Source organism: Photinus pyralis, unplaced genomic scaffold (genome assembly GCF_008802855.1).
Source record: "Photinus pyralis isolate 1611_PpyrPB1 unplaced genomic scaffold, Ppyr1.3 Ppyr1.4_LG1, whole genome shotgun sequence".
NCBI lineage: Eukaryota > Metazoa > Arthropoda > Insecta > Coleoptera > Lampyridae > Photinus > Photinus pyralis.
Window position 1 is genome coordinate 28,734,233 of NW_022170249.1, and position 12,491 is coordinate 28,746,723.

Consider the following 12,491-nt stretch of genomic DNA (forward strand, 5'->3'; position numbering starts at 1 on the left):
TTTCGTTAACAACTTTAGTTGCTGCGGCGGCAGTGGGTATACAACCTATTTCTGTTAAGTTGCCATCTAGCTGACGTGTTTCTCCTTCCAATGATGACTGTAAAATCGAATTCGACAGCGCAATTAAATCATAATTATTTTCAAAGCTTTCGTCTACATGTTGTTGGGCCTTTCGAAATGACTCCTTCCATCCATTGAGGTTTTCTCGAAATTTAGCTCTGGCGTCTATATGCGGTATTGAGACTTGCATGTCTGTTTCAGACAACAACCTGAGAGCTATTATGTCTATATGTTGATCTGAAGTAAATTACAAATAATTATATCCGAGGGGTGTGCCACAAGTAAATAAAACGTACACCTACTGTAATTACATTAAATTACTCATATATTTTCAAGTAATTTTTGTAATTTTCGGCTCGTATTAAGTAATTTTTGATTTTTTCGAATTGTAATAGTAATTTTTCTGTAATTTTTGATATGCATTGCGTAATGTTCGTAATTTCAGAATTACGAACGGTAATTTTTGGAATTTCTAAGCAAACTACAACTATATCAATTATTACGTTGAAATTTATTCACTCGCGTCTTTAGCGCAACCCACGGACTAATGGGACTAATAGGGCGGCTTGTGGTCGGCAACTACTTAGTGCAAAGAAAAAATAAAATAGATTATATTACAGCGTACACTGAGAAAAAAATCTATTAGCCATAAAAAAATCTATTTGCCGCAACAAAATTTCTGCATTAAATAGGCCTTAAATAAGTTGCCCATTAACCGCTAATAGAGTCGTTTTGCTAAGATTCATCTATTTGGTTTTAACACTTGTTGCCACTAGTATGTGCACTTATTTGCCGCTGCATGTCTTTGGTGCTGTAGTAAATAGTCTCCTACCTACAGAAAATAGATATATATTAATCGTAATAAGGTCGCTTTGCAGTGGCTAATAGATTGCCTTGCCGTGGTAACTATATAACTTTGCTACCACTAATAAAGGCACCTATTTACAGTAAATAAGTTCCTTATTTATGCCACATAGATCCACATATTAACTGCAAACAATTATTTCACTCTCGCAATAATGTCGTTTTGCTGTGGCTAATAAATACATATATTTGTAGTAAATAAGTTTCTTATTTATGCCAAATAGATCCACATACTACCTGCAAACAATTATTTCACTCTCCCAACAATATCGTTTTGCTGTGACTAATAAGTACACCTACTTATAATAAATAAGTTTCTTCTTTATGCCAAATAGACAGATTACGATAATTAATTTTTTTGTACACACTCCTTAATACAGTTATTTTACGAACTCAAAAGTGTCCGTAAAATGAATCTTTTCCAGACTCGATTGTCAACTTCAAAAAGCTGTTATCTTTACATGGCGGCTCACTAGGTATTTTCGAGAAATATTTGTTTTGTTCACATTAGTCCATATTAAGAGGTGTGTTAAAATGCTTCTTTGGAGCTTTACCAAAAAAAATTGTTACACGTACCTAAAATGATTTTTTGGACTCATTTTGTCGTTTCGAAAAATGTTACAAAAATAACTATATTTAGGCATTTCAGAATAAAGTTACTATACTGTGACTATACTATAGTAAGTGCACCTATTTTATAGTTATATTTCTTATTTGTGGCAAATAGATGCACATTATTATTCATTTTAAAAACGGTTTTTTACATTGTGAAAAATCGAAACAGGAAAATAATTAGGTAGGTATATTGAACTAAAATACTGTTCCTACCATAACATATCGATTTATTTTGGCATTTAACGCAAAATCAAATATATAATTCAGTTACAAAAAATAACGAAAAATAAATCCTTAGAGTAAGAAACAATATAACCATGTTTATATACACCTACATTTATCAATACATTATGAAAAGTTAAGAAAAAATAATACCTACTTCTGCAATGACTTAACATGTTAATACATAGAAATAAATTTTTTATCTTTTTTATTTATCATTATGTGAGTATCGTAACAATTTAATTCGCTATCAAATATAACTACCACCTTATCAGTAGATTTAACTTCAAAGGCATACAAATGACGATTAAAACAAATGGGCTCCAACATTTCACATATAAAACATATCTTCTGATCCTTATTAATAATAATGTTACTAATTTTTCCAAAACAAGGCATTTTCTTAAATTCAATTAGAATAATATCACCTTTAGTAAAAATTATACTATTGGTAGTTACGTTAGCAACTTGGATAATAGCGAGGTTGCGGACAGCATTTTCCGTTATGTTAGACGGCCATTTTTCCTTATAATATAAGTTTATAAGTATAAAACATTTTTATAGCAAAGTTAATAATAATAAATAATAAATAAGTTGCGGTGTGTGCTGGGCGTGTTCAATTTTGCTTATAAGTTTGAAGGAGTCTTAACCTCACTTTTATTTTACATTGTGTTAAAATGTCCAAAGTTGGTGAAAATGAACTCCTTTTTTTAGAAGTTGATGACATTGAAAGTATCCTTATTTATAAAGCTTTGAGAAGAACAATTACAGAACGAAAACAGTTTTATTCAACAAACAAGTTTAATATAGACTCTATTCCTTTACATAATTTTAGGTTCATATTTCGCTTTGAGAAAAATGATATTCACCATCTTTATAAAGCTCTGCAACTGCCTGACCGGTTTGAAACTTGTGATCAGCACGTTGTAGATGGTAATTTTGTACATGTGTTACAATTATTGGTTTAATATATTAAACTGCATTCTTTAGGGACTGAAGGCTTGTGTATGCTTCTCCTACGATTTGCATATCCCAACAGATTAAAGGAGCTTCAGGACAAATTTTATAGACATCATACGTCTATAAGCAAATTACTCAATGTAATAATATATTTCATATTTAAGAAATGGGGGCAATTATTATTGAACTTTATTGAAAATAAGTGATTTTCACATGATTTCCAAAAAGAATTGGCAGTTGTTGTGCATTCAAAAGGAGCGCCATTAAAAAACTGCATCGGATTTATTGATGGCACAGCTAGACCAATCTGTCGACCCCAGATTAATCAAAAAGAAGTATATAGTGGGCATAAACGGGTTCATTGTATGAAGTTTCAAAACATTACATTGCCAAATGGTATTATTATACACATGAGTATGCCATACCCAGGAAGACGACATGATGCTTTTCGGACCCGGACAGTTTGGCGCGGCCTCTTTGGCGCGGCCACTTGGGCGCGGCTCCTTTGGCGCCGGGACACTTCGGCGCTGGGACACCTCGGCGCCGGGACACCTCGGCGCCGGGACACTTCGGCGCGGGGACACTTTGGCGCAGAAACATGTGGGTTGTGAGGGAGACATTTAGGCAGCATGAATGTTTAGCACTCGGCATTGCACAATGTGCACAATGAGGTGGATATGAAGATTATTCCTACGCTACTGGTTGAAAGTGTGCAAAACTTTTTCCTTTTGGACTTTCTTTTACTTTCATAATAATGCAAGTAATCGCCTTTGAAGTAGAAAGTGCTCTTCAGTTATTTGTTGATGTTTAGTAGGTATATCGCCTGTCCAAACAAAACAATAGCATGATTCATATCTGCCCCAGAATAGGCACATTTAATCCATTTAAGACATAGTAACTATAAACGACCTCCAGATATCACTGCTATGCACAGCAAATAAAAGCAACTTATAACAAGGAATAAGCTACTAAAGGAAAGTGGCTAGTCATTTTGCACGCAAAAGGTACCTATTTAATTATCACGAATAAACATATGTACCTACATAAATATATGTTACAAAAAACTTAATGTAATTCATAATTGTGCGCAATCCCACGCAGAAATTCAAGTATATTATCATTATTGTAGTTTAAAATAAGTCTGGAAATACGGTTATCAATTTCCCTATATTTGCGTTTTTTTGGTGATGGTTGATGACCAGCAAGGAGTTGTTCATAGCGAACGTCCCTTGCAATCTGAATTTTTCTTAAGGCAACAATGAATTTCCAAATGGTTGGATGCTCCATTCCCAATTCTATTGTAAGCCTACGGTGCGCTGCTTCGGCGTAATTGTTCGTACGATCTTCGCCGTCTAACACTCTTTGATGCAGATTCCATGTCTCTGGTCCGAACAGGGCTGGACGCCTGCCAAGCCCTCTACGATTTCTGCGACCGATGTAATTGTCCTCAAACCAATCTACCAAGGGTTGCAAATCATCGGGAAGAGCTTCCGAAATAGCATCAAGGGCGTTTTCCAGGTCGTTTATTGGAACAAAGGCCAACGCGGGTACCATTTTTGCGCGCAAGGAGAAATTAGCATCATTATTGTAGTTTTGAATCAATCCTAATTCACAAATTTTTTTCTTTACGTTGTGAGTTAGGTGGTAATAGCAACCGAATATATTTGCATCGGGAAAGCATCCTTGAAATGCAGTAATGGCGGCTGCTTCAAAATCGCAGGAATACGATCGAGGTTGAAAGTTGGGCTCTAATTCTATTAATGCTCGAAACAATCTCACGTACGTAGCGCCCTGTTTATTTGGCAAAAGGGCATATATGATTGGATGCACTCCACCATGAAGTCGTCCAAGTATAGTATAAATTTGCGAAAACAAATGTGGAGCTGTTTTGAAGGTGCCGTCGCCATAGAAGGTATCACTGCTACGTAAAATGTGTAAATTCTGTCGACGACCAAAAATCAATATCCTCATTTCTTCCGGTCCACTGTCATATAACAAAAAATTTTCTTCTATTCCATTGTCAAATGCATACATTTTGAATTCATCTGGAATTTGTAGCGTTTGCAAATTCAGTGGTGCTGGAGGGGCTGCATTAACTTCATTTCTCTTGCGTCTTACAGTTTTCTTGAGAGCTCCCAGTTGTGGAAGAGAAGCCTAGAATGCACGAGTGTTGTATTACAAAACAGCTAATAATTAATATCATGGCTTAGGATTTTTATGCATTTGAAAGTGCATGATTGTAATTGCATACGGGTGTTCATTTTAAAACTTCCCACCACGGATTTATCGAAAACCACTGATTAAAAGAAAAAACTCCGAGACACGTCAAAAGATTTGTCTAGGGGGACAACTTTTTAACAAAAAACTACTTCACCCCCTTTCAGCCTTTGTCCCTCAGGGTCATTCCCTTACAAATTTTAAATGACAAGTGGTATCGAGTGAGAGCTTGTTTGAAAGGTCTTTCGAAGTCCTTTCTTTTGACGTTTGATTTTTTAAAATCGGTCGATTTATTTAAGTAAAAATTTTTCTAATTTTCTCCAAAACGAACGACCGATTTTAAAAAATCAAATGTCAAAATAAAGGACTTCGAAAGACCTTCTGTCACTTTTCTGTATATATACGTAAACTTAACTTTACAGAAATATATGAAGTGATTCCATTTTTTACTAATCAAAGAAAAAACTTCTTTCAAATTTTTCAAGATAAAAATCCATATTTACTCACAGCAGGCACATTTACAATTTAAAAAAATGTATGTCCTTATATACTGTACCTAATGCGTTTAAATTTGACTAACAAATAGTTTCGGTAGGGTTTTATATTTTTTCTTTGATTAGTGTAATGGGCGTCTTACACTAACATTTAAAAACAAAACCTACCATTGCTGCTTGAGATATTCCGGTGATGCACTCGTTGATAACTTGTGAAGTACATTCTTGGGTGTTCACAGCACGTGCCTTGATACGGGTAACAATTTCAGCTGCTTCAATGCTTGACGCAGAAGCATCGTGATTATGTACATTGAGCAATTTAACCACCTCGTTGTTCCTTGTATGTAATCTCGCCTTACATTCATCTTTATTGGTGCACCTCCAAAATGATGTTAGGCCGTCTTTACTTAGCTTATCAAATGTGTATGAAAAACCGTCAGACACAAATTTGTTTCTCCCGCGTACTGATATAATTTCGCGCTCGCGATTCATGTCTAATTATCACAAAACAAAAAAGAGTTTAAAAAGAACCTGAGGAGATCAATCGACAGTATTCTACAACTGCTACAAGGAACACACAAAAGTTGCAAACAGAGTCGAACGGGAAACTAAGGCAGATAATCAGGGTAGGTTTAAGAATGAGTCAGTATAGGTAATACAGGTTTTTCCCAGAGACTTGTTATAACTAGACCGCGCGTAACGTAGATTTTACTATAAACGCCTGTTGTCAAGATACGATAGGCAACCAACTGTTCATCGCGGGGCAGACGTACGTCCTGCAGCTTGCTTTAGCCATGTTTATTCTAAATTTTAGTAGCAAAAAAAGATAACATATAGCTGTTAACTATTTTAATCGAATTTGTTGGTATTTTATTTGAACTAAATTGGTATATAACTGCCTTACTCTAGTCCTAATTTGATTTATATGTGTATTTTGGTGGTGAACACGTATGGGAAAATATACTCTTAAAACTAAAGATGTAAGTAGTAAGATATGATTATTTAGCGGATTTTGATTCAATATAATGCCTATCCAAAAACCCAAATGGGCTGTAACTGTTATTTATTTTTCTAAGACTGCTGATAACCATTTTGTTTACAACGCGGTGTGGTGTGGATTGAATGAATAACCTGAACACATTTTCAGCAATTTGGCAAATTTTTAATGCATCGTTTGATCCGTACAACAATCCTCCCTTTAAACTTTTATTCGTGGAAAATCAGCATATTATTTAAAAATTTATCGACAGAGTAAATGTTGATACGCACAAGTTAACCTAAGTTTATTGGTTTATTCTCAACAGAAATTTATCTGTTCACTAATTCGAGCTAATCACGAGAATGATTAATGAACGGAACATCTAAAATAACAGCTTATTTCATTATATTGCATAAATCATCTCAGCGATTTTGCCCCGCAGTGCATTGTGTGTGGCATACTGTGTCGACAACACCTTAGATACGTTAAGCGCAGTCTAGTTATAGCAAGTCTCTGGTTTTTCCTAATTACCACAGTCGGTCCTAATGGTGTAAATATTTTTATTTGTCGGCAAGTAAACAATAGAATATTTAACAATACCAGAAATGTGCACCTTCTGCTTATTTTGACACATTTATTACCTACGGTGGTGTATATCTTAAAGAACTTATGTCCCTTGGCCGTTTGCACCGGCAAATTTAAGCGGAGCTTAGCATAAGCATAGATTAAAATCCATGGCAACCCGTTGCGACAATGGTCGCCGTGGGTTTTTAACGACGCTTAAGCTAAGCTTTGTCGGTGCAAACGGTCATAACAGAAGTAAGTAAACTATTTGTGTGTCAGGTAAATTTCATCTAATTGTATATCATCAATAACGATTAGGTTTTTATATGTGTATAAATTTCTGGCGCCAAACTGCCTCGGTGCCAAAATGTCCCGGCGCCAAAGTGTCCCGGTGCCAAAATGTCCCGGCGCCAAAGTGTCCCGGCGCCAAAATGTCCCGGCGCCAAACTGTCCCGGCGCCAAAGCGGCCGCGCCAAAGCGGCCGCGCCAAAGTGGCGGCGCCGAAGTGGCCGCGCCAAAATGTCCTAGACCGGATGCTTTTATATTAAAAGACACTTTAATATTGGAGCAACTTAATTTACATTGTTCTGATTTCAGTATTTATGGGGATGAAGGTTATCCACTCAAAAAACAACTGATACGACCGTATTCAAACAGTTCATTATCGGCATCCCAACAAAACTTTAATCATAACATGTCTTCTGTACGACAGTGTGTTGAATCGAGTTTTGGAAAAATTGTTCAGCAATTTGCTTTTGTGGACTTTAAGAAAAATCTTATATTATACCTTCAACCTGTTGGAAAATATTACATCGTTGCAACTCTTTTAACTAATGCTCACACCTGCTTATATGGAAGTGCAACATCTACTTATTTCAATGTGGAATCTCCTACTTTAAGAGAATATTTTCAATAGCAATGTATATTGTATACCATAATTCAAAATCCTTACATAACTAAACAGACATATGTATATAGTTTACAGACTACTATTTTTTTATAATATCGTAAAGCATACGCAATAAATTAGTACTTCTTTCCATTTCTGAACGTCTTTCTTCGGCCTCTAGTTTCCATTTTTCCTTCTCAAAATCCAGTTGGGCTTGTTTAAATTTTAATGTTTCCCCTTGTAGCTTAATGTTGTCATCATGCTGTTGCTTTCGTAACTTTAATTCGTCCCTTTTGAATTCAGCTTCTAATCTGGCTTTCTCTGATAGGTATGCAAATACATCTCATCTTTATTAGTTCTTCTTTTTGTTGCAACTTTGGTGTGCTGTCGTGCAGTAGGTGTTTGACAACCATCTAAAATACATTTTTCTTTATTGAAAAAACTAATGTACAACTTACCATCTGATGTAGACCTCTGCTCTTGAACTGTTTGTAACTCATTTGTACAACTCTGTGTGATTGTACCTAAAGCTGCATCTCTGATTCTTCTAGCTACTTCTACTTCATTCTTTTTCTGTGTTTCGCTACCTTTCTTTGGACGTCCAGGTGCATTTGCCGTATGTAACACCTTATCAGCATTCACAAGTTTCGTATATGTGTCCCACACTTCCATTAATTCCCTCATATTAGCCCCCCAAGGTGTTTGCAATCTCTCCTTTCCAGACTCTGATGCCTCTTCAGAATCGTATTTACGATATTTACAAATTTGTTCAAGCATATGATCTTTTAGTAATCGCAAACTACATGTCTTAAACCGACTAAAACAACAGATTAGTTAAATATGACCATAAAAACGAAACAACTTACTCTGGATTATCATACATTAGCATCTCATGCACTTTCGCCCACAATTCATCCTCGCTATGCACACTATCTTCTGCCAACACGTTGAATAACTCCTTGATACATTTAATATTGTCATTTTCTGAAAATCGAAATCGTTTTCGTTTTTCTCTTGTGGCAGGTACTTCTACTTCTTCACAAACATTTTCAGATGCCACAGATGAGGAAGTGGAAGATCTCGGCAACACCTGGACTTGTGCACTTTCATTCGACGTAGAGCTTGTACATATCGCATGGAATAACAGTGCCTGTGCAAACTCAATATCTACAAAATGAAACAGAGGAAGAATAATCGGATATATTTCTCCAGTCTTTTACCTGTATCAACACGACAAGCATCACTTTCATTTAAAAGACAGTGTAGTTTTTACTTCCCACAGGATCGTAAAGCGAAACTTCTTTCAACTCATTCATCCTTCACTACTATGCTCTTGCACGAAAAGAAAAGAACTACCGCCAACATAAACACTGCACAATTGTAGGTTAGCAGGAAAATGTTATTTATGAGTGATTACGTACTACGCAGTGACACATTATAAGAACTTCATTTTCATTGGTTCCGCTATTTATAAATGCGTATGAATACTTGGTGGTCTCCTGCGTAATGTGCGCGATTTCGAACTGCGCCTCTACCTGGGCAAACCAAAGGTACGGCTTGTATTTCCAAAACGGTGGTAATTTCACCGACACTCGGTGCACCTCGGCTGGTTGCAAACGTTTGCATTCATTGACCTGGTGCTCTGCTTCCTGCTGATATTGCTGCTGCTGCTGTACTTGCAGCTTCAACGTTAGCGCTTCGTTTTGTTTTAACAGCTGTTCCAATTGTGCTTGTAACGCCTCCATAATAACTTTAGGAATGCCTCTTGTTTGTATCCAAATTTTCCCGTTCGTTCGTTATTAATGGTACAGTGGGACAGCGTCACTTACCGGTAATTTTAGTTGTTTCATTCTCGGCGGTACCGCACTCACTCACTTGTTTCGGTATCTTCCCGTGACGCTTTTTGAGAAGGAGGGAAAAACGGAATTGAACGAACTTTAATTTACCTATTTCCAACATACCTATACCCCCCACCCAAATTTAATTATTTGCTCAAATTAAGATTTAAATTAATTTCAAAATTTCACCAAAAAAATTATAAACAAATGTAAAACGATTGATTTGGTTTAGGTTCCAAAAATAATAACAAAAAAAAATAATTCTTAAATAGAAAAAAATTGTTCAATGCATTTCATTAATGAATTTTTTTTTAAGGCGGTGGTAAAAGTGCCACCTTATTCACAGGTCGCTGAATTTCACCCGTGGCAGTTCGTATATTTACAACTCTAGTAATACCGTCTTGTCCCTTAGTTAATCTGACAACCTTGCCAATTGGCCAATGAGCAGGTGGGGCATCAGGGTGATACCATAACACCAGATCTCCTAATTTGATTTCTGGAGAAGGTTGAGTCCATTTTGGTCTTTTTTGCAATGATTGAATATATTCATTGGACCAACGTTTCCAGAACGATTGTACTAATTGCTGACATAATTGCCACTGGCTTAAACGGTTTTGTGGAACATTCGTTATATCTACCTCTACTCGAGTTAGCAACGGTCCACCTACCAAAAAATGACCAGGAGTTAAGGGATCTAAATCTTCGTCTGGCGAAGAAGATTGATTACAAAATGGCCTTGAATTTAATATTGCTTCTATACGAGCTATGGTAGTCATAAATGGTTCCAAATGCAATCTCGCATTACCCACAATGCGCTTAAGGTGATACTTAAAGGATTTAACCCCCGCTTCCCAAAGACCACCCATATGTGGTGCATAAGGTGGGTTATGATTCCACGCAATGTTTCGAGATGATAGATAATGTGATATTTCTGGATTGGAATCATCAAAAAACTTTGTCAATTCTGAGATTTCTCTCGCCGCGCCTCTAAAATTAGATCCTTGATCGCTATACAAATTACAAGGTAATCCTCGTCTTGAAATAAACCTGTCTAATGCAGATAAGCAGGCTTCGGTAGTTAAAGGGGTGACCAATTCTAAGTGAATAGCTCTTGAAACCATGCAAATGAATAGTGCAACGTAACATTTTTGATATCTATCATTTCTTAGTTTTGAAATTTTTACTTCAAATGGTCCTGCGTAGTCGAGACCTGTATGAGAGAAACACCTGCCCGGTTCCAAACGATATGCAGGAAGATCTCCCATCGGAGGTTGGATGGGTTTTGAAGCAAATCTATAGCATACCAAACATCGAAAAATTCTTTTCCGAATTAATGTCCTTAAACTTGGTATCCAGTAATACCGTGCAATTAGCGAATGTACTAAACGTGGTCCACCGTGACCCGAGTAGATATGAAAATGATCACATATCAATATCGCCAATCTGCTTTCCTTGGGAATCAAGTAAGGATGTTTTTGTCGTGAAGGTAATTGCGAATGTCTCAAACGCCCCCCCACCATCAAGTACCCGTTCTCCGAGAGAAATGGTGAAAGGAATCTTATATTCTTCGAACACACTAACCCCCGTTTAATCAAACTGATCTCGTTAAATAAATACTTAGATTGTGTTATGCGTAATGCTAATAGTAAACCGTTTTGGTATTCTACAGATTTAAGAGGACCAGTTAAACAACAAGAATCAATTGTGGTGCGCTGTTTACCTATCCAATTTTTAACAAATCTAATTACATAACCAAAAATACGTTGTATTTTTAAAAGAGACGAATGCCTTTCTAAAACATTAATGAAACAGCTATAATCAATTTTCGTTGCTAGTAATGCTATCTCTATTTCTGGCAGGTCTTTTGTTTCGTCTAAATTTGAGGGAAGTTCGTATTCAAAATTCCATCGGTTTTCGTTTTCCAAAAGATAACTTGGGCCTTTCCACCACAGATCGCATGACACCAATTCACTCGGAGTAAGCCCCCTGCTAGCCGGGTCAGCAGGATTTACCTTCCCTGGTACATATTTCCAATGGGCTGTGGGAATATTTTCGTGAATTTGAACTACCCTATTAGAAATAAACGTTTTTAATTTATACGGAGGTGTTTTTATCCACCCTAACACCGTAGTGGAATCTACAAAGCAAGTGGGTTCCGTCATGTTTATAAATGACCTACACGCCTCTATGGTGGGAACTAATAATTTAGACAAGAGACACGCAGCTCCAAGTTCTAATCTCGGAATTGTCCAGGTTTTCAATGGAGCTACCTTAGTCTTAGCACACACCAAATTTATAAAGCAATTATTATTAATTTCCACACGTAAATATATTACCGCTGCCATCCCCATACTACTCGCATCTGAAAAACCCACTAACCTAGCACAAGATACTTCCGTTTTGTATATACATCTAGGTATGGTTATACTGTCTATCAAAGGTAATTGTGCTTTAACTAGCAACCACTTTTCTAAAATATCGGTTGGTAAAGGCTCATCCCACCCTATTTTTTGCAACCATAACGCCTGAACCAAACATTTAAGTAAAAACGTAAAGGGACTTAGATAACCATTAATATCATAAGTTCGTGCAACCCTTGACAATATGCCTCGTTTCGTTGCAGGCTCGTTAACCTCATGTACCTTATATTGAAATACATCGCTCGTTGTATCCCAGTAAATTCCTAACACCTTAACAGCAGATTGTATGATTCCCATAGGGAGTTCTACAGAGTCTTGTAGCGGTTGAGTGACATCTACGTCAGAAGATGCCCATTTTCCCAATTCAAA

The 12,491-nt window shown here is 36.5% G+C and overlaps 2 protein-coding genes across 3 annotated transcripts; both read right to left on the reverse strand.

The window, feature by feature from the left end:
• Positions 1-3,294: 3,294 nt before the first annotated feature.
• LOC116159292 lies at positions 3,295-6,121 on the reverse strand. The gene is made up of 2 exons (XM_031472246.1): positions 5,601-6,121; positions 3,295-4,875 (listed from the first exon to the last, which is right to left on the reverse strand). Exons 1-2 carry the CDS (start codon positions 5,922-5,924, stop codon positions 3,787-3,789), a joined length of 1,413 nt encoding a protein of 470 aa, XP_031328106.1. The 5' UTR covers positions 5,925-6,121; the 3' UTR covers positions 3,295-3,786.
• Positions 6,122-7,829: 1,708 nt separating this feature from the next.
• LOC116159294 lies at positions 7,830-9,838 on the reverse strand. Of its 2 annotated transcripts, XM_031472249.1 has the most exons (4): positions 9,085-9,838; positions 8,731-9,031; positions 8,323-8,681; positions 7,830-8,277 (listed from the first exon to the last, which is right to left on the reverse strand). In XM_031472249.1, exons 2-4 carry the CDS (start codon positions 8,751-8,753, stop codon positions 8,171-8,173), a joined length of 489 nt encoding a protein of 162 aa, XP_031328109.1. In that variant the 5' UTR covers positions 8,754-9,031; positions 9,085-9,838; the 3' UTR covers positions 7,830-8,170. The 2 variants fall into 2 exon arrangements, with proteins under 2 accessions (XP_031328109.1, XP_031328110.1); XM_031472250.1 differs by having other exon boundaries at positions 8,731-9,838.
• Positions 9,839-12,491: the final 2,653 nt, after the last annotated feature.

What these genes read in the sequence shown, in the direction of transcription:
- LOC116159292 (XM_031472246.1), bottom strand. Translation starts at nt 5,924, where the DNA reads ATGAATCGCGAGCGCGAAATTATATCAGTACGCGGGAGAAACAAATTT. An exon ending in GAATATCTCAAGCAGCAATG is followed by an intron (nt 4,876 to 5,600) that starts GTAGGTTTTGTT and finishes CGTGCATTCTAG; the next exon opens with GCTTCTCTTCCACAACTGGG.
- LOC116159294 (XM_031472249.1), bottom strand. Translation starts at nt 8,753, where the DNA reads ATGCTAATGTATGATAATCCAGA. An exon ending in CTAATGTATGATAATCCAGA is followed by an intron (nt 8,682 to 8,730) that starts GTAAGTTGTTTC and finishes CTGTTGTTTTAG; the next exon opens with TCGGTTTAAGACATGTAGTT. An exon ending in GCAGAGGTCTACATCAGATG is followed by an intron (nt 8,278 to 8,322) that starts GTAAGTTGTACA and finishes AATGTATTTTAG; the next exon opens with ATGGTTGTCAAACACCTACT.